Here is a 27,965-nt window from a genome sequence, read left to right on the forward strand (position 1 = left end):
TAATAGCTGCCATATCTGCCACTGGGAGAAGTAAAGTAAGACATATTATTATGCTCCTACCTCACTGAGGCGCAGCACTGTCATTATAGGATTTCATATTTTCTTTGCAGTTAATTTTATCACCTATTATTATCCTCTTATTTTCATCCACTGTAGTAATAGTGACACATTCTTTCCATTTAGTGGCTGTAAAACCTGTGGATGTATTTTCCTTTTTTTAAATCTCTATTGGTCTGGCACATATTTCTTAATGGCACCCACCCGCCATGCTGAACTTCTGTAGAGTTTCCACAATGAAACTAAGACTTTCCATATGAATCACACAGAATTTACATTAGAGTACAGACTAGGATTGAGAATCAGCGGCAGAGGCGTCAGCCACATTACACACATGTTGGCACATTTTGCAGTGTGTGTTAGAAGGGCGCAGGGCCGGCCCTGGCAATGTTGGCACCCTAGGTGAGATTTCAAATTGGTTCCCCCTAACATACACATGCAAACTGTCATGCATCCACAATAACTTTTGGACTGTATACAGATGCACACACAGGCAGACAAAATTGTAAGCTACAAAAAACAATAAAAATAGATCCCCACTCTTTCTTATCTTCGTGCCGGCAATATACTGAAGTCCTAAAATTGGCAGGATTTCAATCACCTATTTATTGCAAAATATATAACTATGTAAATTTAAATTTATTAAATATAAAAAAGGCAATTAAATTAAATTAAATTAATAAAAAAAAATTAAAAAAAACCTGCGCAGTAGGTTTCTGTTCGCGCGCAGTTTTTATTTTATTTGAAATGGTTATGGTTCATTCTTGTTTTGAAATTTACATATTATTAGATATTGTGCAATGCATAGGTGGTTGAAGTCCTGCCAACACGACAGCCTGCCAAACTTACCCATGAGTTTGGACCCAGCTCCTGTGTCCACTGGTGTCCTGGTTCCACCCATGGCAGCGTAGTGGCGTGGGGCTGGCTCATCCCTGCGGCCCAGGGAGCGCATTTCTCCGCGTTGGTTCAGGGGTAAATGATGCTGGTCTTCACAGGTGACTGACCTACGCAAGCTGTGGAATAAATCATTGGAATAAATCACAGTGAAAATGTTGGACTTTACTTTGAAAAATCTCTTAATCTATACAGTAAACCTGTTTAATATTCCGTATGTAGGTACTCAGTGAGGTCCTGAACACAGGCATATCAGTCTCAATCTGAACTTATTGAGCAAAGTGTTTTTATAGAACTTTGAAATATCCGGAAATGATCTATTCCACAGTGAAAATGTTGGACTTTACTTTGAAAAATATCATAATCTATACAGTAAATATGTTTGATATTCAGTATATAGGTAGTCAGAGAGGTCCTGAACACAGGCATATCAGTCTCTCTATGAACTTATTGAGCAAAGTGTTTTTACAGTACTTTGAAGTATCCTGAAATTATCTATTCCACAGTGAAAATGTTGGACTTTACTTTGAAAAATCTCCAAATCTATACAGTAAATATGTTTGATATTCAGTATATAGGTAGTCAGAGAGGTCCTGAAAACAGGCATATCAGTCTCTCTCTGAACTTATTGAGCAAAGTTTTTTTACAGTACTTTGAAGTATCCTGAAATGATCTATTCCACTTTACTTTGAAAAATGTCTTAATCTATACAGTAAATATGTTTAATATCCAGTACATTGATAATTTGAGAGATCCTGAACACAGGCATATCAGTCTCTCTCTGGAATTATTGATCAAAGTTTTTTTACAGTACTTTGAAATATCCAGAAATTAGCTACTTGAAGCTAAACATGTGTGACTTTTATTTTGTAAAATTTCTTAATTTATACAGTCAAACTGCTATTCATAAAAATTACAAGTGAGACAATATATACTTCTTGTGAATATAATCCAATCCATTTCCTTTTCAATTATGCATTTTTTATATATGCTCCATGTCAACAGTTTATTTTGAAAAAACTCTTTGGATGCGTTTACCATAAATGTCAGTATATGCGCGCAGTAGAATTTCTGTGTCGGCTGATTTGACCACAGTAATAATTCTGCAGTGGTGGGGTCACCCACACTGAGACGTGAGAAGCTGCAGGAGAAACACATTTAAACACTCAACTGTTCCTTTAGTTTTCAACATAAAAGCATAGATTTGTCCCATGGAACGAGGTGCATGTCCCCTCTTTATGGGTGAGCCCTGTAGTCATTGGTTGGTTCCCAAGCTATTTTGTATGAATGACAAAAAACTAAGTATAAATGAATAACTAAACAAATCAATACGAAAATGTAGGTTACTATATAAATACAGAGCTAAATAGATAAAGGAAGAAATGAATAAATACATGAATGAATAAAAGTACAAATGAATAGACAAGTGAATGTATGAATTAATTAATTAATGAACACAGAAATTGCGTTTTTCCTTTGGCCTTACAACAATTGGCTAATACATTACTGGGAGAAACTGGTGTGATACCGTTGCAACTTCAATAATTAGGTGTATAACTTCTTGTGTGCAGAAGATTGATAAGACATTAAAATAATAGCTGTAAAAGCCCTTATTGACTGCTTGACATATAGTATTGAAGTTATCCTTCAAAATGTTTACCCTCATCAATGCTGCCAAAACCTTTATCTTGATGATTGTTTCCATCACTTGACATCTATTGCACTTCTGTCCGTCCTGGGAGAGGGATCCCTCACATGTGGCTCTCTATGAGGTTTCAACGTATTTTTACCCTGTTAAAAGGGTTTTTAGTCGTTTTTCCTTACTCTTGCTGAGGGTGAAGGACAGAGGATGTCACACCATGTTAAAGCACTATGAGACAAATTGTGATTTGTGAATATGGATGACACAAATCAAATTTGATTGATTGATTGATTATTGTTTGATGGCCCTTATTCTATTTTATGTCCATGCGTTTTTTAGTTTACTCAAATAAACATTTGTTACTTGACAGTGGTTTTACTCTGAAAGTGACCAGCGGAAGTGGAGTCTTCCATGGAGGGACAGAGGCGCGGTCCGTCCTCGCCATTCTGCCCGCGGTGTGTCACCCAACCCCCGCTAACGTGACGGAGCCTCCCCGGTGAAGAAGCACATCTGGAGGAGCAGCGGCGGCGGACTGGGAACACTGGGAACACTGGGGACGATGCTGGGCCTCAGCGAGATGACGAACGGGTGAGTGCGACGTGTGTAAAGGGTTTTCAAAAAGAGGAAGCTGCGCGTGAAAAGTTTGGAAGTTGATATTTTGACGCTGGAGGAAAAAGGGGAAAAAATAAAAAACGTAGCCCGGGTGGGTTTGTTCTATTCTCTAGTGCTGTAAACACGATGGGCCCGGTTCGAACAGGCTGCCACGGGGATGCTGACTTTGTTATCCTGAAGCTGGATTTGTTTGGCTTTTGAAAAAGTGGATAATTAGCGTTAAAAGACGTAAACTTCACGCGTTGATTTCTCTGTGGAGACGCAATCTCAATTTGGTCCCTTCGGCTGCTCGCCAGCGCCCTCTACTGTCGTGTGGGGGAAAGCCTCCAGCAGACAAACCACTGGACACTACTGTTGTGCTCAGGATCAAACAATTGAATTAAAAAGCCTCGTTCATAACGGGATGTGGGAGTGAAGCCAAAGCCGCCATGTTGGTATGGGTCATGTTGATTGATGGATTTTCAAATGTCCATTAGCAATAACAACAAGACAAAAATATCTAAAGGATTTTTTAACAAGAACTAATCTAAAAACACAAACAATCAACAAGGAAAAAAGCTGAAATCTGTTTTGATTGACTTTTAAAGTCTCCTCTTAGATTTCAGAGGTTGATTTGCCTCCGGTGTAAAATACGGAGCCTCTGGCTACATGATTCATTCTGGATAAGATACATGTGATACGTGTAGCATTGATATATATTGTAGTTTGTTTAGTAACCTTTTATGGTATCGCTGAATGGTCTGATCCTAGCTGGCATAATTTTCATGGTTGTGATCAATCTACCAATCGATGACGGCAATATTACACCTGAGGATTGTGGGTAGTGCGGTGCTTCTCCTTAGTATTGCAAAACGTTTTCTTCAAATCCACCTGATACTTTACAGACTTATGGCTTCTACAGGAACATGTAACACTGTTTCACAATCTTGTAGCTTGTGCTGACTCTGAGTCTCCTTAAATTCTTCCATTCACACATCAATAAAAAAATCAATATTCACTGGAGGTTTGTCTACTACTCTAACTGATTATTTTTAATAATTGCTTTAAGGGCAACTTGATATATTTGTGTCACCCCTAAATTCACCCTTCAGCCAGAAAGTCAAAGAAGAGCAGAGAGAAAGTCTTCTTACGCCAAAGGGAAAACACCGGAGGCGGAAGCTGCTTGCATGAGAATTGCCTACGGTGTGTCCCTTTGGTGTAGAGACGAAAAGAGGATGTTTCTCTATTTTCTGCAGATCAACCTCCTCCCTGCACAGGAATGTCTACACAGACTCACTGGACAGAAGTTGTTGCTTTCCAAACCACTTCCTGTCCTGACCATCCAGTCCCTGAGGTCTTTCTATTCACAGTAATATTTCTTTCCACCGGGGGTGAATGCTACTGTGTGCACTTGCGGGCTAATCATGGCCTGGGATGAATCTGGCTTTTATAAGAGCCCTGAGTCTTTGACACAGCGAGCGCTGCATTCCCAACACATAAGACTTGTATCTGATTCCTCACTGTGTTGATACAACTGGAGCTCAGAAGAATGTCTGGGCCTGCAGTGGACTTGTCCTTGTTTGGAAGAGCAGGTAACTTGAGCGTCGTAGGAGCTAGACTGTGTGTAGTGTACTCACATGTGTGATGTGAGGGATTGTGAAGCATGGTTTCTAACACTGAAAAACCTAAATGAAAACAAATATTTTGGGGAAAAAAAGAGGTTTCATGAACACAGATGATGCCAAAGAGGACTTTAACTTGGAAAGGCAACAAGATTCAAGAGCTTTTACTGATAAAGGCAGATGCCTGTGTTGATGTGCTGTAGACCAAAATACTTTCTCGAGTGGAATATGTCATGCGTGCTCTATCCAGACGCCGCCCTCGTCTGAATATTCTGGTCATTTTCTTGTCACTGGGTTTGACCTTTCACCTCCTCTATGGAACCGGAAGAGAGAGACACACACACACACACACACACACCCACACACATACACACACACACACAACATGGCAGGTCTATGAGAACTGTTTTATTATTCATCCCTCTGAAGCCTCCCTGCATCTCCTCACACCTCCTTCCTCCCCTTTCTCTTCTCCACCTTTTATTATATCCTGAAGTGCTCTTCTCCTCCTCCTCCTCCTCCTCCTCCTCCTCCTCCTCCTCCTCCTCCTCCTCCTCCTCCTCCTCCTCCTCCTCCTCCTCCTCCTCCTCCACTTCCTCCTCCTCACACCTCCCTAAACCACCAACACCCACACAAGTGTAGAGGGTTGGTTGTGTGCTGGCTGGCTTTACATCCAACCAACTGTGGCACACGCAAGTGGACGCAATCATTCACATCCTCATGTTGCCCACACACACACACACACACACACACACACACACACACACACACACACACACACACACACACACACACACACACACACACACACACACACACACACACACACACACACACACACACACACACACACACACACACACACACACACACACACACACACACACACACACAACACACAGTACAGCAAATAGGAAGTGATGTGGCCATGCAGATAACGGCAGTAGGAGTGTTTGCAGTGACAGCAAAGGGACTTTACCAGCAACTTACTTTCCTCACTACAGTTTGACACAAGACATGGTAAGATAACTTCATTTTTTTGCAGTATTGGAATTGAAGTAGCATTAGCAGCTATAAGCTCATTTACTGTTTTTAAGTTTGATGTATGAATCATGTTGACGTGTTTGCAGAGCTGTGCAGCAACTTTGTATGTCGTATTGTGCGTTTGTTCTTATTGCATCGATAGGGAAGTCAGCTTGATTTGACTGATGTTAAATTCCGGGCATTTCTTAATAGTGTCTCAGCATTTGTTCCTTTTTACAAAGTTGTTTTTACACTTCTTCTTATGTGTTTAAGTGAAGCCAAGATCTCCATTAATTTGAACTTCCTATGGAAATTAAAATAATTACAAAAGAGACATAGTATTGATTGAGATACAAGAGTATGCAATAATTGAACTTTCTCAAGTGTAAGGGGTTTGAACCCAGGTTCTGTTTGTTGTGAAATGTTAAGTGAAGCTGCTGATTTTATTTTTCCACCAACAGTTATTCCTCAGTGGATTAAACTTATCACATTTCAGTCATTGCAGTGTTGTAGGTTTGCAGTGCTGAGTTAAAAGAGTGCCATGTTGATCGAATTGCTGTAGTACCAGAGTTGTCCACACAGCGGCAGTGTTGTTTCTGGAATGTGTGTGTGTGGAGCTTATACTTACACAAAATATCCGTCAATGCGACTTTCCTCTCACAAACCTCCCTCTTTGTGTCTCCTTACACTTGTACCGTACTTTATCGGTGAAATTATTGGTTTTCAGGTTGGGGGGGGAGCAGACATGCATAGCAGATCCACGCTGTGGATAAACAATCTCTCTCCCTTTCCTTCAGCTCAAACACATACCTAACACACACAATCACAAACACACACCACACACACACAGTGGACGGACCTCTCTGCCGCCTCGACCTGAGCTCAGAGTTAGTTATTGGCTCAGGTATGATGTGTTGACAGATGAGGCAGATGTGTGTTCCCGGCGTGAAAATGGAATCTGGATCTGGAATAAGTTCTGTAAAAACAGTTACGTTGCTTCATTGCAATCTGGTTGATGTTTGGGATACTTAAAAAATCTGTGTTGTAAATTAAGAAACAATGTGACACGATTTTTTCTGGAGTGTGTTTTTGTTTAAATGGCATGTGTGTAAAGCCCCTCACATCTATATTATCATGGCTTCCATCGCTGCTTTCAGACATGCACGGACCCCGTGACCTGTGTGTGTGTGTGTACGCAAATTTCTTCCACCATATGGTTGCATGCTAATTGAATCCAAATAACAGCATTCATCCATAAGTCAGTTTTAAATGTAAAGTGGTTTACAATATGTGAAAATTAACCATTATTATAACATTGAAATTATTTGAAAAATGTAAGAAAGATATGCAAACATGTGGAACAACTTTGATGATTGCAGTAAAATAGAAACCACTTTTTTTTAACCCTTAAACTCGTAAGTTATCGTTAATGTCATGACATACTCAGACATGTCAGGCCGTTGCAGCTGCTTCAGAATGTGAATATTGAAGTTCAACATTCACATTCTACGGTTCTGTGTGTTCGTCAAACCCATGTGGAATGCGGAGCAGGTCAAGACAAGCTCCTGAGGTTGAACCTGCATGGTGCAAAGTTTGATCTTAAAAAGGAGAGATGTGGTTTCTGTAAGTCATTTATCCAAAACACCATCCGACATAATTCATCTTTGATAAGAGGTCCTGACATTGACTGAACGGAACAAACGGGATAATAATTTACCGAATAGAAATCATCAGATATCTGTCTGTCAAATTCAGTCAGAATCAGAGCATGGTATCAAGAGGCCGTCATTTTAGAGGGAAAGCTGTTCCATCAGTTGTTTGCATTTAAATACGAAAAGAGCTTTGATCAATTACTTATATTTAGTTGGTGTTCACTTTGACCCTGTTCAGTCCTTGTATTAACATTCATTGACATGTTCATGTTGACCACGTCAATGACCACATCATGTTGACCACGTCAAGTGAAATGCATCCAAATTCATCTTCAATGCCTCTTTAGATGCGATAACATTCAGAGGTGGTCTGGGATCCATGTGGTCACATTTTTCTTAGGGTGTGAACGCAAGTGCATCCTGAGCCACATATGAAGAACCTCCTTTTCAGCTCACATCCTCTGCTACACTTTCACAAGGAACTGAACTGAAATGAACATTACCCATATCCGAATTTGTTTGAGTGCACTGTCACAATATTGACACTTACCACAAGATAATGATATGAGCTTGTTTGCATTGGTGTTTAGTTGTTTGTCAGGTAGGAAGCAGGAAAATCAATTTCCACGGAATTTTATGAGGCATGACTAAAAGAAGAACCCATTAAACCATTTTGAGATAGGGCGTTAGCCTTGACAGAGGTATGCGCTAACCGAGCACCCCCCTCTATTGCCTTTGTTTTTCCAAATTATTAATGAATCTATGTGAGCAGAGATGACGTATGTTTATTTGCATTTAGAGCGGGGGAAGTGAGATCTGATCACAAGTGGTCACAGGAGACACATTCAGGTGTGAACACATGTATTTAGAGCCGTCCACTTGTGATTAGATCTCTCAGGACTGTCTGTCTGGGGCCTTCAAGAGACAGCTGGGTTTATCAGTGGTGCCTCACAATCAGCTCAGGCTGTAGTTTGCTTGTTCTGTTTCACAGAGCTACTACAAGCTACTTCGTTTACAGCAGCTTCTCCATTGGCTGCTTGTCGGCTTGGCCTGTTTGGCTCCTGCCCTGTGCTCTAAAGACGTCACAGCCTCTTGTTTGTAATTAAACATGTCTTGGAGGCGGAAACGTTAGAAACTGTGCATCTGCAGTTTTTTTGTGTCTGTCTCAGAGGAAGGGGCTCTTGTTCCTACGTAAAATTGTGATGAATTATTCATGGATTGACATTTTACCCTTTGTCAGTAGTTTTTTGTTCACGCTGGGAAATAATCTCACAGTCTGCAACAGAGGAGCACAAATTAAACTTGAAAATAGTTCTCTATAATAGTTGACATTGTTCCATAAAGTGCATCACTCTGTCTGTATGTTCCCCCCCCCTCGATACAAGCTTTGTTCAGATAGCAAATATTTTAATACTTTTTTGTAATTAAGTAAAGCTTTACCTGTCCTTAAGATAATTATTTTGTCTTTTGATACTGATAAATCATGCATATTGTGTGATGTTGTATGAATAATTTGGAGAAAAAGATACTTCAGCACATAAATGTTATGCATAGTAACCTTTATTTTTATTCATCCGCATTTCATATTTTGTTTATTCGTAGCTGTTCTTGGTAATAATTAGATTCCAGGTGAATTTATCTTTATATCGTACATATTAACTGGGATTGTTTATTCTAAAGTTAATAGTTTTACTATAATATATTCGGATTCAGTATATTTATCACGTCTTTTTAATAACCCAACATCAGGGATCCTTGCCAAAAAGTGTCCATGTAAGTTCAGGTCAATACTCTTGTACAGTTTTTTGCATTTGGCATCAAACATAATGCTGTATTGTTCAGGCTGTAATTCCTGACCGTAACTACTTTCAGTACTCCAGTGGCCATTGTGTGTACAGTATGTGTAATATCTACATGTGCGAGGGGAAAAGAGCTTTTCATTTTCTCTTTTGTTATTTGTGTCCTCTGTTGACTTTCTATAAAACAGAGGAACGATGCAAAGAAGAAGTAGGAGGGAGGGAGAGAAATGACTGGGTCAAGGGCCAGAAAAGGGCAGTGTTCTCTTTTTCTGCGAGACGTTTCCCCTCTACCTGCTAAAGGACAGGGAGGAGGAGGAGCGAGAGGCAGCTGATAGGTGTGCTGGCTGGGAAACCACACCTCTGTACGTGTCCTTTCTAAAGGGTGTGAGCCCTGGAGGTGTGTTTAAGAGGGAGGACGAGAGCGGCTCAAGATTTAATCTTTTCATTTCAAACCAAACGCGCACTAGTGCTTAGGAGTCTCCCTTCTTCTGTGAACTGAGTGTCCTCAGCAGACAAGGGGTAGGAAGGGAGGAAGGAAGGAAGGAAGGAAGGAGGGGAGAGAGAGAGAGAGAGAGAGAGAGAGAGAGAGAGAGAGAGAGAGAGAGAGAGAGAGAGAGAGAGAGAGAGAGAGAGAGAGAGAGAGAGAGAGAGAGAGAGAGAGAGAGAGAGAGAGAGAGAGAGAGAGAGAGAGAGAGAGAGAGAGAGAGAGAGAGAGAGAGAGAGAGAGAGAGAGAGAGAGAGAGAGAGAGAGAGAGAGAGAGAGAGAGAGAGAGAGAGAGAGAGAGAGAGAGAGAGAGAGAGAGAGAGAGAGAGACGAAGGGGAGATGAACACATTGAAGCTGAAAGAGTTGTCAAACTCAGACTTGTACAGACGGAGACAGGAAAGACCAGACAGCTATGGAAGTTTGGGAAGCCTCAGGTGAGTCCTGCTTGGTGAAGCTGGTGTCAAGTTGTTGATGGGTTTGAGAAATGCTGATTCAGCAGTAGGATGATTGTTATTTGTGTTGCTGGTTTACTTTTTGGTTGTGCCACTGATAATCTATGTGAATATCATGGTGTACACTTTTCTTTTAGTTAAAAATCTGTGAATGACAAGAAAATGTTTCACAAAGTAACAACGTTTTGCTTTAGTATAGCAGCAACAATATTGCGTCTGTAAACCTTGCTTTTTATTCCTGTCAGATAATCCAGCTTCCATGTTGCCTGTCTTAGATTTGTTGGGTTCTTGTAAAAAAAAAAATGCCATGTGCAAACGCTTAAAAATCATCTGATGGCCTATCATTCAATTATCCTGTGGTTTCTTTGCTTTCTTATCACAAGGTTTCCACATTTCTTTACAAATTGTCAGTGGAGATGTCTGCCCACCTGATTTCATTCCTCCATCTTTTTTGTTTGTAAACTATTTAAAGTGTACTCGTTCCACATGGGATTTGAGTGTAACCTTCCTAACACCGCATCCTCCGGTCTTTTGCTGGTTATCAGCTTGCTTATCCTTATCTGGTGCTGACTGACACTGTCTTGCTTTATTCTGAGAGAGTTACTTTGTGTTTGTAAACACAATCTGTATCAAAGACCCTTTGAAGGATTTAAAAGTGCTTTTCTTGACAAGGGGTGATAAGGTGAGACGTAGTGGCGTATTTGATCTGCAAATATCGCAGCTGAGTCTCAGCATTCCTCCGAGTCATGTGACCAGCAAACATGAGGACTTTTGCAATACTGGTTTCACAATATGATGGCATCAGAGGGATTCTGGATGTCCGCTTTCTTTCTTTCACAAACACCTCTCTGTCTCTGTCATTTTCTCTCTCTCTCTCTCTCTCTCTCTCTCTCTCTCTCTCTCTCTCTCTCTCTCTCTCTCTCTCTCTCTCTCTCTCTCTCTCTGTCACTTTGTGTGTGTGCACCTTAAGTGATTAGAGGAATGTAGTCATGTGAGGAATGCGAACAGTAAGAGGGAGCTCACCGTCTCCGGTCAAACCAAAGACGCTTCATTTCTCTCCTGGTAGCAAGCAGACGGTCTCATTTGCTTTGCACCAATCATACAATGGTATAGTATAGTAGTAGTAGTAGTAGTAGTGCTGGATGATTAATGGAATTAATGTCACAATATTGATTGAGTAAAATCTAATTCTTACACAACAACTCTGGTTTTGCAGTCATTACATGAGAAGGTATATTTTCTGTGTCAAACTAATTATTTAAAATTTCTTATTAATTTGCATCAATAAAAAAGACTATTTTGAGAAGTTTGACACTACACAGGAAAATGCACGTGACAACGACTATGGACTATGAATTTATGTTTTGTAGTTATAAGTTTAAGACATAAATACCAAAACAAGAACCACTTTCTGTTTAGTGGATCTCCTGCAAAGTTTAACATGATGATGACAGTCAAACATTTATGCGAGGAGTGTTTTGCTACCAGTGCAGCACCTGCAGCTAAAACCATACATTTTAAACACATAAAGAGTCGGTGCAAAACTCAGTGACATTGAAGCTATGAAAACTAACATTATACTTTAGGAAACTATCTACCTGGAGACCTATAAAGTCCACATTCATAAACAAGCTCTCATAGGCACATGGAGAGTCGAGAAGCAATATCTTTTTTATAAACTGCCAAACAAGTTACTTAATAGTTATTGATATACATCATTAAAAAGAGTTGTATAATGTGTCGCTCTTTTCCTCTGTGCTGGGTTGATAATGGATAGTCCAGGTCTAAGTGGGCGTCTGGAACAAAAAGTGCAAAACAAAGGAAATGTTAGTCATGACTAATGTTTGCACACTCACTGAATCAGTGTGTGTCACTGAGGGCTCACATGCATTTTGTGTGTTTGTGTGCACACACTTGATGCCTTGTCATAGGTAAAATGGTTTTACCCAAGCAGCCCTGATGTCCCTGTTGCCATGGTTGCTGTTGACACAGTGTGTGTGTGTGTGTGTGTGTGTGTGTGTGTGTGTGTGTGTGTGTGTGTGTGTGTGTGTGTGTGTGTGTGTGTGTGTGTGAGAGAGCAGGGTGTGTTTGATTTGTTCATCCAGCCTCAGTTTGATTTGTTCATCCAGCCTCAGTGTGCTTGTTTCGCACCGGTTGAGAGAGTCAGGGCTGTTGCTTGGGTCTACAACTTTTAAATGTAGTCTTGGTTACATGCCTGCAGACACAGATTAATTTAGCCTACAATGATAAGTTAGAAGTACAAGTGTTGTTTATTTTTTTCTCCCAATGCAGGATAGTACGTTCTAAGTAGTGTATTTAAAGGCGAGTGGTGGTACACAGAGACAGTGTCATAAAATTGGATTGAACTTCAAAGTTATAGTGTAATTATCACACAGTTTATAAAATGTTTAAAAATTGTAAAAAAAACAAAAAAAAAACGTTTTCTTTAGCATGGCTGACCTGACCTTTGACCTTTAATGACCCCATAAAGAAGTCAGACAGTTGCTGTCGCCATTTTTAAGATCGGTTGTTATTCATATCGTCTCTCTTTTTTTTTTTCTCTCTCTCTCTCTCTCTCTCTCTCTCTCTCTCTCTCTCTCTCTCTCTCTACTTTGCTAAAAGATCTGGTTATTACATAATTTTGACTCTTAATATATGATTTAATAGCAGTGTGAATTTCAAACTGAAATTGTGACATCACACATCGCCATGTTAGCCTGGTCACCAGAGACCTGAACACTGTAGTTCTTGTGCTCTCATTTTAGGGTGGAACCCTCTCAGCATGGCACTGACTGTAATCAGGAGGAGAGATTACGTGTTTCCTGTTAAGCACCCACCCTCTGCCCATTGTACCCAGGCCCAATCAGTCAACACTGGTTCCCAGTGGATGAGACTCCCCGACAGACCATGTGACTTTGAACTGGAAACAATGATCTGGTGTGGAAACGCTCTGGAAGCTTTAAATGCTTCCTGGTGACATGTTTGACTCGCTATGTCATTCATGTCAAAACCCAGAACATCTGTCGTTGGAGACTAAATAGTTTAATAAGTGGTAAAAAGGGTGAGGAACGTGAGGTTCTGTGACAGAAGCCTTTTCTGTCACAGAAAGTGGAGGATTTTTGCTCTCAGAGGAGGCAAAATTGGTCACTAGTATGTATACAAAAATCTTCACACACACACACACACACACACACACACACACACACACACACACACACACACACACACACACACACACACACACACACACACACACACACACACACACACACACACACACACACACACACACACACACACACACACACACACACACACACACACACACACACAGACACTTAACAGCAGCTGCCAGCACCTAGTTTGGAGTTGAGGCTCCACTGAGTGTCTATTTGTGGAATGATGGAGTAATGTAGAAGACAGGACCAACTCAGTGGCTGCTCTCCAACGAACCATCAAACATGTTTGTTTCCCCTGAGTGTATTTCCGGATCTGGCCTGATGTTTTCATGGTTTGGAAAGTGATAATTAATTTGAGATTCCAGTAGAGTTTAACCACATAAAGAGCTATCGTTTAATCAGAGGAACGACAGATTTGTGGGCTTGTGGGACTGGGATTGGATTTCTAAGATAGATGCTTTAAAGTGTTGATCAAGCCATTCTGACCCACCTGGAGAAGACCCAGCCAATGTGTGTGTTATGTCCTGAATTTGAGTCCTGTCAGGGTCCAGTACCAACAAAAATAGTCAGCCCATAAATAATCGCGTAACATTGTTTACCAGTAGGGGGGTTAAAGTGTCTTTGGAAATGGTGAATGTGAACATGTGCAAGGACTCCAACTCAGCCAGCCAGCGTGTGCTCACTTTATTTTAACATTATGCAAAACACAATCACATTTTTCAGTGTCAGATGCAGAAATCAGATTTATACAACCAGTGTCAGTTACACGTTAAATGTGCAGTTCAACAAACTGAATTGCAAGAGAGACAAATTCCAGTTCCAGAGCTTGAATTCTTCTTCTAGTGTGTTTACTGGTGGATGTCAAACATATGATGAAATAAAGAGGAAAATAAACGAGAATTTATTATTGTTATATTGTTGTCTGACTGCTTTAGCTCCTCTGCTTTGCAGTGCAACAATACCGCTTTGCGCAACACTGAGTTGAAGCCACATTTTTATATCTCCCGGAAAGCTGAGGGCTCCAGCTGTTCAACATCCAAACACAGTCATACTCGTATTAGCCAAAGATTGTAAATATTAGGGACACAAAGCATTAAAAAAGCATCTGTGTGTGTGGGTGTGTGTGTGTGCGTGTGCGTGTGCGTGTGTGTGTGCGTGTGTGTGTCTTAGTGACCTCTGTCTGGACTGGCGTCAGGGTGGGCTCTTTAATTCCAGTAACCTGCCCAAGAATAGACGGCCAGAGTGACAGGAGGGGAGACTAAGTGTGTGCGTGTTCGTGTGCGTGTGTGTGTTGATGTGGGAATAAGGGAAAGAGGGAGTGTATCCGTTAGAGAGGGTGTGTGTGTGAGAGAGAGAGGAAGAGAGTACTCTCAGTGCAGTCTGATCAGCGGTTCTGTCTCCTTGTTCTGTGGATTACAGCTCCCTCTGCTTTCTGGATCCCTCCTCGCATTACTGGAAACTAACACTGAACCAGCGTAGAGGCTTTTTACTATTTGGAGTTGCTACATTCCCACAGGTGTTAGCTGGATCTTTGTACTTAATTTGAACTGTTTAAGTATGGAGCAGAACGGTCGTGCCCTGCCGCTGTCAATACCTGAGGATAGTGAAGTCCTGGACCATGTTCCTCGTGGGGATATGAATGGTTTCCACCAGAGGCTTCAGGACGGAGGGGAGGCGGAGGTCCCAGAGTCCAAGTCTCAGAGGCGGAAGAGCGATGTCAAAGTCTATAAGGAGTTTTGTGATTTTTACGCTCGCTTGTAAGTACACGGTGCAGTGGACAGGGGTCAGATCACAGTTTAGTTTTCTACCAAAGTAAAGGTTTTGTGCAGATCACAATGACAATGGAATTTGCTATTGTGAATATGTTTTTTATGATTGCATGAGGATGTCTGTAGATATACATGAAAGTGTTGTTTCAGAGTCTGTATCATTCTCTGGCATACATCATCATCATCCTTCTACAGAACCCCAACACTTAATTTCTGGTGCATTTATGTCAACTGTAAATTGGTAATTTAAACAATTTTGTAGTTTGTAATTTAAACCGATGACTGCAAAAATGCTGTGTTCGAGTGTAGTTGTGTGTGTCAAGGAGTACTGACATCTAATATGCTGACATTGTATTATATTGTGCGCTCCAATCTTATTGCAGTGTTACAGAATGTGAAGAATTCTGATGTTCTAGTACCTGGGTTTTACCAGACAGTCTGACTGGCTTAAGCTGCCTTAGGTGCCCTGTTTGTGCAGGGATTTATCTGTGCGCCACACGAGGGAGCACACAGGAAGGGCTATTTTCGTGCCAAGGGGGGAGTTGTAATGCAAAGTAGAATATGCCAACTGGCATTACAAGTATGTGTGCATGTATGTGTGCATGAGGAGCAGGGAAGCTAAATATACAGACTGTACTTCTGGCCTCAGGATCATCAGGTACTACAGACTAAAATAAATACAAAATTTGGGTCAAGAGGCCAGAGCTGAGGTGGGATCATAGACCGTGTTTAAAGATGAACGACATGACGGCTCCTCAAAAGTAGACCCAGGTGTCTTGATAGCAACCTGCTGACTTGCTGCAATATGGGTCTCAAATCTTGCCTGAACCAAACTAAAAAGTCAAAGCACACATAATTTTTTCCCAAATATGGTTTCTGTCACTTTGAGTAGTTCTCATCACAGTGATAAGTTTGAGCACAAATTTTTCCAGTAACATGGATTTTAATTATTTTATTGATGCTATTTGGGTTAAACGTCATGATTGACTGCTGAGACTGAGTCCAGATTGGTCTAGCACATGCAGCGGTGGGTTCTCGCTACAGTCTCGCTCCATCCCCCTAACACTACTGCACTGAGCCTAATTGTGGACTGCACATATGGTGACAGTAAATACTTTTTTGGTTCCTAAGATTTGAAGACAGGGGGTCAGTTAAAAATAGTTTAGAATTTGAGCAGGCAGTGTTTTTCAACTTAGTTCAGACTGAATATTCAGACATCTGTTAATAATATCTGGTTCCCAGTTTTCCCAGTGTTTTTTTGTTGAAAATCATTTTAATATGTGTGAAATGTTTAAGACAAATATGGAAATGAAAGATGAGAATGTCAATGTTTTGATGGGATTATTTAAAATATTGAGTCAATGCATTTATAAACAGTGAGGATGGGGAGATGCAAAAGAAAAGATGTGAAAAAAAAAAAAACGGATGTGACCAGAGCAGGGAGAGAGGAGGGAACAGAGTGTATTCATAACAGAAGTGATAGTCTGCATCCTTTCCCTTTACTGAAGACCAGACTCCATTTATAGTCACAGTGCACTCTTTTCTTCTTTTGTCTTATAGAGTGGCAGCTACTGCATCAAGTCCTTAAACTGCCTAAAGCTTGACTGTGTAGTCAGCACATACAAGGCAAGCAGTGCTTGACCAATTGAAAATGAAAGTACAAATTCACATTTTTTAAGATTTCTATACAAACTAGAATGACACTAAATACAGTGAAGTCCTCCCCCTAGACCCAACAGTCACCTTATAAAACCACATTTACACACTCACAAATATCATTCCCCTAAAACTTTTTTCCATCAAGATCCATGAGTCATTCTCAGTTAAATCAAGGAAAATGTTGAAAGTGAAAGACAGTGAAAAAAATTCCTCGATGTTATTTCCTGACCCACACCTCACCCTCCCTCCAAGTTCCGTGGTTGATCTGTCCAGTAGTTATTCTGTATCCTGCTAACTAATAAAGAAACAAACGCTGATAAAAATCCTCCTTGGCCCAGTTCACAGGCATAATCCGAATACTACTTCAGCCAGGGCAAAGTGCAGAGAGGGACTTTCAGCACAGTCCTGCCTGGTGTGTAGGCTCGTCTCTAACTCATGCAGGGTGTGGGAGGCAGATATGAGGGTGGAAATGCTTGAGGGATGTATCACTTCCTCTCAAAAATGTTTGGGATAGGGCAGGGCTGTCAGTGTGTGTGATATCAGGAACAGGAAGGTTATAATAAAGTTGAGAAATGGGCTCAGATGGAAACTGAACTTACTCCTACATATTTTTTAGTGTTTCACAGCTACAATAGAAGAACTGAAATGTACGTTGTTAAAGTGATGAGAAGCTAAATCCATGAAATGAGAGGATATAAGCGGAGTGTCTTGAAGCTTTTGTTATTTCCTATTTGCTGTACTGTGTGTTTGTGTGTGTGTGTGTGTGTGTGTGTGTGTGTGTGTGTGTGTGTGTGTGTGTGTGTGTGTGTGTGTGTGTGTGTGTGTGTGTGTGTGTGTGTGTGTGTGTGTGTGTGTGTGTGTGTGTGTGTGTGTGTGTGTGTGTGTGTGTGTGTGTGTGTGTGTGTGTGTGTGTGTGTGTGTGTGTGTGTGTGTGTGTGTGTGTGTGTGTGTGTGTGTGTGTGTGTGTGTGTGTGTGTGTGTGTGTGTGTGTGTGTGTGTGTGTGTGTGTGTGTGTGTGTTGCCTGGATACACTGGGGTATTCTGACCTTTCAAACAAAGCAGAGAAGCCAGTTTTGTCTCACCATTCTCTCTTCTTTTCTTTTTTTTTACTATCTCTGTCTACGACCTGATCCTATTCACTTTCAACATCCGTTAAGTGTTAAGCAGTGTTTTTATTGTGGCACATCTTTGAACAATTAGTTTGAAGCACTTCTGGCTGCTTGTGTTTGGTTTGGAGAAGTTTGATTATTTGTTCTTTTGGAGTCGTTCTTATTACGAGAGAATAATTATGAAGTTAGTCCAATGGTCCAATCAGCCCTAACATAAATCTACGAAGAATGAGGTGAACGAGGTTTTGATAGTGTACCTCATCTTAAAGATGCCTTCAGTTTCTTACCCACTCACAATGTCGTGACCACATTTGTTCTGCAGGATCTGGCAGCAGAACTTCCACAACAAAAGCCCGGGGGCTCTGCTCTGTTGATATATTGGTCATGTTTCAGAGGGAGTCAGAAAGACAACTTTGTGATTGTTTTATGAAATGCCAGTATCGACTTCATATGTCATCATGATGTCTTTGTTATATGATACAGAACCATATCTGTGTGAGCTCAGTGCAGTTCAGTTCAGTAACTACATCTCTCAGTAGGTTTCACTTCACTAATCGACACACCCTGAATAATAGATCCAAAATAAACGAAGATATTGTGTGTGTGTGCTGATAACCTCTTGCATCACATTTTCCCCTCTCTTCTCTCCTGTCTCCTGTTACTGAGTACATCATCCAGCTGTTCTCGTGACTTGGGGAACATTGGATTCTACATATAAGCCATTTGTGCCGACACCTCCCAGAGAGACAAACTCCTTAAACATGGACAAGCATTGCATGGAAGAATCTAATCGGATTATATCTTTAAATAAACATTAAATAAGAGTTATAAAGACACAAATACTGTCACATGAAAACACTTAATATGTGCTGTAGTAAATCAGCAGTAAAATTTTAATCCTACTATCAAAGCCCATTTCCACCCAAGTAAAATTCATCTGATGTTTTATTTCATGGTTCCCTTCTACTTTCTATGTTTTACCTGTGTACATTTGATATGAATTCCCTTTAAACAAAATTTTCCTTCTCTTTCCAGCAACATGGCCAACGCTCTGGCCAACGCCATGTGCGAGCGCTGTAAGAGCGGCTTTGCCCCGGCGGAGAAGATCGTGAACAGTAACGGGGAACTTTACCACGAGCAGTGCTTTGTGTGCGCCCAGTGTTTCCAACAGTTCCCAGAGGGACTCTTCTATGAGGTACAGCTTTGTCCCAAGATCTCATTTTGACATAATAATCCAATGAAAGATGTGTGATGCAGTTGTTTACATGGCAGTTATAGGAGCCATGGGATTGCAAAGGGTTTGGACTTTGACTTCAAAAAGACCAGTCCAGAGTACGGCTGTAACCGTTTCCTACAAATCTTACACATGATCGTGATGGGTTAATGAACTGGGCTCTCATTTTACTGGCAGTAAAACCACTGTTTAGAGCAAGGCCGTCTTCAGTGCACATCCCTTAGACAAAGAATTTAAACACAGCGTCCTGTTGAGGTAAATAAAGAGGGCTCAACACAGCCTTAATGCATTATTGAATTATTGGACCCTCATTTCCAGTAACCTGTTTGCTCAGCAGCCTTGACACAAGGCCAGATGTTTCTCTGGAGAACTAATGCTCTTTATGTTCAGTCAATTTATCAAAGATAGGGTGTCTGTAGTAGTCCGATCAATATAAGCATCTAAAGAAACAGGAAAACATTTGTTTTCATTCCCTATTTTGAACAGAGAAGCAGGATCTCACACTCTACCTGATGTAATTGGAAAGAAAATGTTTCAGTCACACACCTTCACAGCTGCATTTCCTTTTATGGCCACTAGATGTTAGCTGTAAAATAAACTCCACTGAATTGAAGTGAATAGTCTTGTTTTTTTATTTTCTCTAAGTCGGTATTTTTTTTTAAAGTTCTATAAAGTCTCAATAAGTAAATTTACTTCATGACATCTGTTTCAGAAACTTGTTATTACAGAAACATTTTGTCACAACCTTAAGAGAATAATCTTAAAATGAAAATGCACAGCGGATCTATTAGTCATCATCTGTGGTGAAGTAGAATCTAGTCCTCGCTTCACTCATCTATTAAATCCTTCTCCTGTGCAGCAGATGGGAAGCCATGTTGGCTCAGACTGGGATCACAAGGGGACTTGTGACTCAGGGCATGTGATTTTGATATTCAAACCCACATCTGCATGTTGTGGTGCACATTGATACAGAAAGACAGATGCGAGTTTGAGTTTTGTTCAAAAACATAAAAAGAGTACAACTCATCATCCGTGACTCATATTTTAGCTGCTTTATTTTGGTTCTTTTCACCTTTGTTTCAGTGTATAGATTATATACTGTCAATTAATGATTGCTATTATAATTTGTTAGTGTTTGTTTGTGTGCTTTAATTAACTGTTTACAAATGGTTTTAATTTTGTTGATAGTTTGAAGGCAGGAAATACTGTGAACATGACTTCCAGATGCTCTTCGCTCCCTGCTGCCACCAGTGTGGTAAGTGTAGGAACTGCAGTAAAAGTACATTTTCATGACCCGCTCCGACCTGTTCAGGGTCATTTGGAGAGGTAGCTTAACACGTAATTAACACAAATATAAAATGTTGTGTTTTATCATGATTATAATACTCTGTGGGTTTTTTTCAGGTGAATTCATCATCGGCCGTGTGATCAAGGCCATGAACAACAGCTGGCACCCTGACTGTTTCTGTTGTGATATCTGCCAGGCCGTGCTGGCCGATGTGGGCTTTGTAAAGAACGCTGGAAGGTCAGTCCCTCTACAACCACCTACTGGCCACTTCTGATATTTGTGTAATGAAAGCAGTTATTGTCTTGTACAAGGTTGTTTTACCTGGTGCTAATGTCAGTGTGAACGCAGGGAACAGCCAGTGTCTAAGAGAGAAGTAAACTGTAGTTTCCTGATGTGAAAAAGATACAGAAAAATGCTGATTATATACTGAAGGTTGTAGAAACCAGAGCTGGAGGATAAAGGATAATCTCTTTGCCTATGTGTGTATTCCTCTCTCTCTCTCTTCCTTCAGGCACTTGTGTCGCCCGTGTCACAACAGAGAGAAAGCTCGGGGCCTGGGCAAGTACATCTGTCAGAAGTGTCATGCTATTATTGAGGAGCAGCCTCTGTTGTTCAAGAATGACCCCTACCACCCTGATCACTTCAACTGCAACAACTGCGGGTAAACACACGCACACACACACACCCACACACAAACCTGATCAGCCGTGTCAGTCACTTCACTCACAGCATGAACACTGTGATTGTTGTTAGACTTTTTGTCCCCACCTGCAGACACGGGTCTTTTATGTCAACGTCCAGTTCACAATTTTGTTATGCAGTGGCGTTGTTTCTGTGAGATTCTGTGTTTATCAGGTTCATTATTACAACAAAAACAATTGTTTCAAGTCTCTTCATTGATAAAATAAAAATGGCAAATTAGGATGAAAGTTTGTGCAGATGTGGGATAAAAACGTCTTAGTGCCCTCTGCTGGACAAAATATGTGACTGTAAAACAAGTTCAATGAGGTGATCTAATTATGTGTGTTATGACAAGTTATAGGGAAACAGACATGGGTATTTTTGTGTAATGTAGTGTTGATGTAATTCAATTCACACATATCATTTATAATGAAGAGCAGGATTTTGTGTGTTTCCCCCCATATTTTCATCTTTTTACATAAATGTAAATTCCCAATCACATTTACCATTATTATATTGTAACAAATGCATAAAGAAAGGTTTATTTTTTGTGAGACAGAACATCTGATGATGATATTAAGTGACGTGATGTTATTTCCCCCTGTGTCTGCAGCAAGGAGCTGACTGTAGATGCCAGGGAGCTGAAGGGAGAGCTCTACTGTCTGCCTTGCCACGACAAGATGGGGGTCCCCATCTGCGGAGCCTGTCGCAGACCCATCGAGGGCCGTGTGGTCAACGCCATGGGCAAGCAGTGGCATGTGGAGGTGTGATATTAAAGTATAAACATTTTAGAGACAACTTCAGTTATTCTGAGCAAAATAAACATCCTACTTCTTGATTAAACATTTTCCAATCAGAAAAGTCAATTTAAAGGAATGTTTTTTCAGATTTTTGACGGGTACTGCCTGTTTTGAAGATAGGAGGTTTAGGTCTCACAGAATATGAAAGAATATTAAAATGATTTCCTGCTGAAATGCACTATACTTTGTTGAAATTGAGTTGCTTAAATAGCTTCTTACTCAATATGTTTTTATGGGGATTGTTTTTCTATCATTCATTTTACTTTTCATCTGTTTCCAGTGACTGATCTTTAAAATGTCTGTATGTGTGACTCATACTTGTACCAGCTTTATCTCCACAGTGAGGTTCAGTGTTTTCTTCTCCGAGATGTGTACTACATCATCATCATTCCTCTATTATCTGCTGTTTGTTTCCGTATTATTTATTGCCTCCAGGCCAGCGACAGCCAGTGGCCGGAGGCATTATGTTTTCGGGTTGTCCGTTTGTCTGTCCTTTTCCAGTGAACGCAATATCTCAAGAATGCCTTGAGGGAATTTACTTAAATTTGGCACAAACATTCACTCAAAGATTAACTCACTTGATTTTGGTAGCCAAAGGTAAAGGTCACAGTGACTGAATATGAATCTGGAATAGGTGTGTAGAAATAGGTTACAGAAAATTCGCTGGTTGGCAGTGGCATACAACTGCAGTGCAATAATTATAGTTTCTGTGGCATCATTCCACCATATTCTGCATCTTTATCTTCCTTTCTGCTATTTTCACATTTTTTCTGTCCTCTCCTGTCCACATGTAGCATCATGTGTGCACAGTGTGTGAGCGCCCATTTCAGGGCCACCCATTTTATGAGCGAGGTGGTCGTGCCTATTGTGAGAGACACTTTGACATGGTGAGGGGATTAAGGATCGGCCCGTTGCTGACTGCTGCCCCGTGTCTCGCCTCCCCCTGCCTGGCTCCAAACTACCAGCCTTTACATAAGGGTTACACTAACAAATTGATCTTTTATCAAAAAGTCTTCCACTTGTCTGTCAATCCTATTATGATGTAATGACAGCTACAGGCCGGATTTCCTTTTGTCTCAACAATTTGGGTTAAAGTTAGTTGATTCAGCACCTTAAAAAGCTTTATTGTACATTTATATTTAAAGATCTGTCAGAGGGTTTTCATACACAACAAGAATCAGATTCTAGGTGAAATCACTTTAATTATGATTATACAAATTATCAAATTTAAACATGGCTGGCAACACCCTCCATCACAAACATAATCTTGGTTTTGACTACAAAAGTCTTTATTGGTGTAACCCTGCTGTGTGATCCATGATGTCTGTTAACACACACACACACAAACACAATGCCTCCTCAATGAGATGGTGTTTAAGACTAAATCCACTTTCAGTCCGGTGGTACTCTAAATCAATACCTCAAATCTGTTCAGCCGACTAGTGCGCCCTCTGGAGGTCGTTCTATCCGTCTTCTCTTCTCTCTGGATTCAGTTTACATCCGGGCTGAGCTGATGTGGTTTTGGTCTGAACTGATTCAATGTCTAAAGACTGTGCTGTTGCCTGTGACATGGTCTGAAAGTGATAATGTACTGACTGTGGCTGTTCTAACCATGTGTGCTTGACCATGGGTTTGTTTGCAGCATTTTGTGTGTGCTAAGTGTGAGAAACCGTTCCTGGGACACCGTCACTACGAACGCAAGGGCCTGGCCTACTGCGAAACACACTACAACCAGGTAACAATCAACTGGGCTGGGGAGATTTAAGTTGCACACATAAAATAGAGTTTGAAACAACTGAGGAACTCAACACAACGCTGTGGGAAGTTTGAATATTCCTGTGTAGCCTGTGTTTGTTTGCATGGCATAGGAGTGCACAGTGTTATTTTAACTGTGGTGAAGACTACTGTTGCTTCATTGTGTTGCATTATTTCATGAGATATATCTCACAACGTGTTTCAGTGCTCACCCTCTTTGTTTCTCTCCCCTCGACACGCTCAGCTGTTTGGAGACGTCTGCTACCACTGCAACCGTGTCATTGAAGGAGATGGTGAGAAAACCCATTTACATTGAAAATATATATGAAAGTTAAAGTTATTTAAAAAGAAAGAAGTTATATGTTACATTTTGTTCTGGCCGTTAAATATTTTTGTTAATTAAAACCTTTTTTACCACGGGCTTCTCTTTTTCATGAAATTCCAAGGATTTTGATATATACATTGTATATATAGATACAGAAGAATAACAATAACAATTGTTAATAAGAATAACAATTCTTCCCTAGAATGTCTAAAAATGACCATACCTATATTATATATTAGACTTGTGTACTTCCATTATACACAATTTTATTCAAGGCAAAAGGACGTTTCATTTTGTTTGCCTTTTCCTTTTCATCATATGATGTCTTTGATCTGACTTCTGGGGCAAACAACGTATGTTGAAAGAAAATACACATTGCTTGCCAGTTAGCCAGTCGGCAGTTTTTTCTTCCAATGTTTGTATTGGGCATGATGGGCCACGATTATTTATTGCTGTTTGTGCGTAAAGTGACTAAAAACATTAATTCCCATCCATAGACATGATTGGCATCTAAGTCACATCAGGCGTATCTTCATCTGTAATAAAGTCTCATGATCCCACGCTGCTTCCCAACACCATCAAACTATGTCTTTTGTTATGGTTTTGATTGAGAGACCCCTCGTGACTGAAGTTACATATTGTACATTTACAAACTAGAAATGCAGTCTCTGTTGTCACTTGTCATATGATGGTCTTGATCAGTGTCTCATGTGATTGTGTTTTTGTTTCAGTGGTGTCTGCTCTGAACAAGGCCTGGTGTGTCAACTGTTTTGCCTGCTCCACCTGCAACACCAAGCTCACCCTCAAGTAAGTGGAGTCTAAATAAGAGACACTCTGCGGCAATAAGTCACGTCCCCGTGGAGTGGTATGTGTGTCACATCCACACATTTACCCTGCATTGTGCACTTATTCAGTTTGGATTATACTCTCCGAAGACTGATAAGAATCCACATTTGACCTGGCTAAGTTCCCTCTGCTGCTTGTCTTTCACATCCACCCTGTGTTTGGGACAATCTGCTGCTGTTTTTCAAACCTGTCCATTCTTGATTTTCTCCCCTTTCTCTTTTATTTGTTTGTCCTCCCACTTGTTTGTCCTCCTGTATACATCTCCTTGTGCCACCTGTCCTCTCTCCAACCTTTTATCTTTCCCTCATCCTTCTGTTTCCTTCCCTCCTTGATGTTTCTTTCCTCTCCTTCTCCACCTGCCCTTCTTCCTCTTTTACCCTCTCTTTCACACTTCACACCTCTCTCCCATCCCCCCCTGCTCTGTCAGGGATAAGTTTGTGGAGGTGGATCTGAAACCGGTGTGTAAGCACTGCTATGAGCGCCTGCCGGATGACATGAAGCGCCGACTTGCCAAGCGGGAACGTGACTTAAAAGACAAGAAGAAGAAGAATTTGATACCCATGTGTCTGTGATCCTCTCTTTCTCCTTTCTTCTCATTTCCACTGTTTTTCCTTTGGTCAGTTTCCATCTTTCTTCCTTTATGTTTTTATTCTTCTGTCATTTTCATCATATTTCAAACGTGCTGCATGCAAGTAAAGTGTTACGAGGTGAATATGCAATGACTAGACTCATTTTAGAGACCAACATTGGAAACATTTCAACACCTCTCATCCAGAAAGACTATTCAAAATTAAGGCTGGTCACTATGGTAACCACTGCTATGCAAACAAGTAAATTAGATCAGCCACATAGTGAAAGGGAGGCTTTGTTTCCCGGGTCTCCCGGTCTGTCTGGGTGTAAGGTGTAAAACCTTAATCACTTCCGGCATCTACTGGCTGCAACTGTATGAGTGGCGAGGTCCCACTGGGTTTGACACGTGCCCTGGTCCTGCCAGTGATTATCTGCTTTTGGAGGAAATGTCATACAGGGGCAGCTGGAGTGAAAGGTTTAGAGAGCCGGCTGGTGTTACTGGAATAAATGGCATTCAATTCAGAAAACAACCAGGAGCCACTGATGGAGCAAAAACTGTAACTTTGCAGAGGCTTCACAGATCTCAAAATGCCGTAGTCATAATATGGATTCAGAAAAATATAGTCTGTGTGTAGATCTATATCAGTGGACATAGTGAGTGTTTTAAGATGTGTGCATACTGGGAGAGACGTCTCACTTCCTACTTGTTCTTCTCTTTCCTACAGGAACAAGTTTGTGGAGTTTGATATGAAGCCAGTGTGTAAGAAGTGCTATGAGAAATTCCCTCTGGAGCTGAAGAAGAGACTGAAGAAACTCTCCGAAACTGTGGCACGCAAGTGAACAGACAGTCAAGGCCGCAGGCAGGAGAGCAGGATGAGACCCTGACGTGCCCTCACATGGAAAAAGTCACATTTCCCGAAGCAACAATCGTAAAAGAGATGAGAGATTATGTGGTTGATGTCGTTGGTATTTTAAATTTAAGGTTGGTTATTTAGTGAAAAGCTCAATTTGTTTGTCCTCTCAGTCACAGCTTTAAAGCACTGAGGATCATTTCATCAGCCTGAAACTGACAGGCTCAGATTATTGGTTTCTTGGTTAGACTTGAACCTATTCAGCTCAGTTACTGCACTGTACTTTATTCACATGCTTGCCTTCTTTCACAGCTATACATATAAGTATATATAAACATAAACACGCCTGACGATGGTCCTATATTTATAGTATCGTGAGCTTTAAGAGACCATTGACACATGGGAGAAGTATATCTCCTTAACGCTGTGTTGACATGTTGATCGACAGTTTGCCAACTTGTCTCGATGCCAAAAAACGTGTCTCCTGTTTGACTCCTGTTACCGTATGTAACTGAGTAACTCTTATATCATATAAAGCCAAATGTGTATATATTATTATATCTTATATGTCATTTTTTTCACCAACTTGTATTCTTTTATGTATTACTAACTTGTATTTCCTGTAATATGCTCAATAAGTTTATTTTTAGCCCTATAAAATGTTTATTTTTTGCAGTGACGGTCTGAGGGTATCACACTGGCTCCTGGATGCTGCAGTGATGGACTAAACCATTATCTGCACTATGACGGATTGCCTTGTTACATATATGCATTTTATATCTGAATCAACACAAAACAGGTGGAAAGTCATATTTATAGAGTTACACGTTTATTAAGTTTTAGTTTAATCCACTGTCAATTCCAGTAAATACATGAGTGTCAAACAATATTAGAAACACCTTTCAGAAGTAATCAAATCCAGTTTAACACCAGCTTAGAAATTAACAACTTCTCTGACGCTCTGTCAACAAATACTGGACTGCGCAGAGACAGCTTTGATTTTCATGACAACTGGTAACTTACTGCGTCTATGGTTGTGTGTGTTACAACATGATAGCCTGTGGCATGTGCTGAGACCGGATGTGGGAGTAATGTCAGATGTAGGAACATGTGTGTGTGTGTGTGCTGTTTGTAATCCAGAGAAAGTGATCCTCTTAGGAAGGTGTACCTACTTCCTCGGGCTCAGACCCTCTTAGCAAAGAAAAACCAACTGTTGTGAATGGGGAAAGAATCGTTTCCGTTTTTCACTAGGTTTCATTCGAGCTGTATATTATCGTAGAAAGCTTTTCGTTTGTGTAAAGAAAGACACATTCCACAAAAAAACACCCATTTCACATATGTCACTTTCCATCTGATTGATTGTCGTGAAGCAGAACTTCAGCTTCAATAACAAAGAGTCAAAAATGTGGTTTTATTCGATATTTAACCATCTGGGTGACGGAGATGACTCAGCCGCTCTTACATTGTATTTTATCATCACAATGCTTTTTCAAGATACAATGTTTCTCCATGTAAACACACCAAAGTGCATGTTCTAGACTTGAATGGAAAGTTATTTTTCAGTATATCTATGTTGATTCTTTTATTTCTTCTTATAAAAATGTTGGTCAATACTAATATTGTGCTCGAAGTTCTGTTTTTGAATGTCAATTCCACTTCTATACAGGATTTGCGGAGTTTTT

General features: G+C 40.6%; 1 protein-coding gene across 3 annotated transcripts; it reads left to right on the forward strand.

Moving 5' to 3' along the window:
• The first annotated feature begins 3,019 nt into the window (after positions 1-3,019).
• On the forward strand, positions 3,020-27,900 carry LOC133021698 (LIM and senescent cell antigen-like-containing domain protein 1). Of its 3 annotated transcripts, none has more exons than XM_061088656.1 (10): positions 3,020-3,181; positions 18,969-19,128; positions 20,356-20,422; positions 20,572-20,692; positions 20,967-21,116; positions 21,750-21,900; positions 23,579-23,671; positions 23,936-23,984; positions 24,748-24,823; positions 26,158-27,900. In XM_061088656.1, exons 1-10 carry the CDS (start codon positions 3,153-3,155, stop codon positions 26,270-26,272), a joined length of 1,011 nt encoding a protein of 336 aa, XP_060944639.1. In that variant the 5' UTR covers positions 3,020-3,152; the 3' UTR covers positions 26,273-27,900. The 3 variants fall into 3 exon arrangements, with proteins under 3 accessions (XP_060944639.1, XP_060944640.1, XP_060944638.1); XM_061088657.1 differs by lacking the exon at positions 3,020-3,181 and adding an exon at positions 5,807-5,826; XM_061088655.1 differs by lacking the exon at positions 3,020-3,181 and adding an exon at positions 25,290-25,424.
• Positions 27,901-27,965: the final 65 nt, after the last annotated feature.

The sequence above is a fragment of the Limanda limanda genome, chromosome 16, assembly GCF_963576545.1.
Source record: "Limanda limanda chromosome 16, fLimLim1.1, whole genome shotgun sequence".
Taxonomy (NCBI): Eukaryota; Metazoa; Chordata; class Actinopteri; order Pleuronectiformes; family Pleuronectidae; genus Limanda; species Limanda limanda.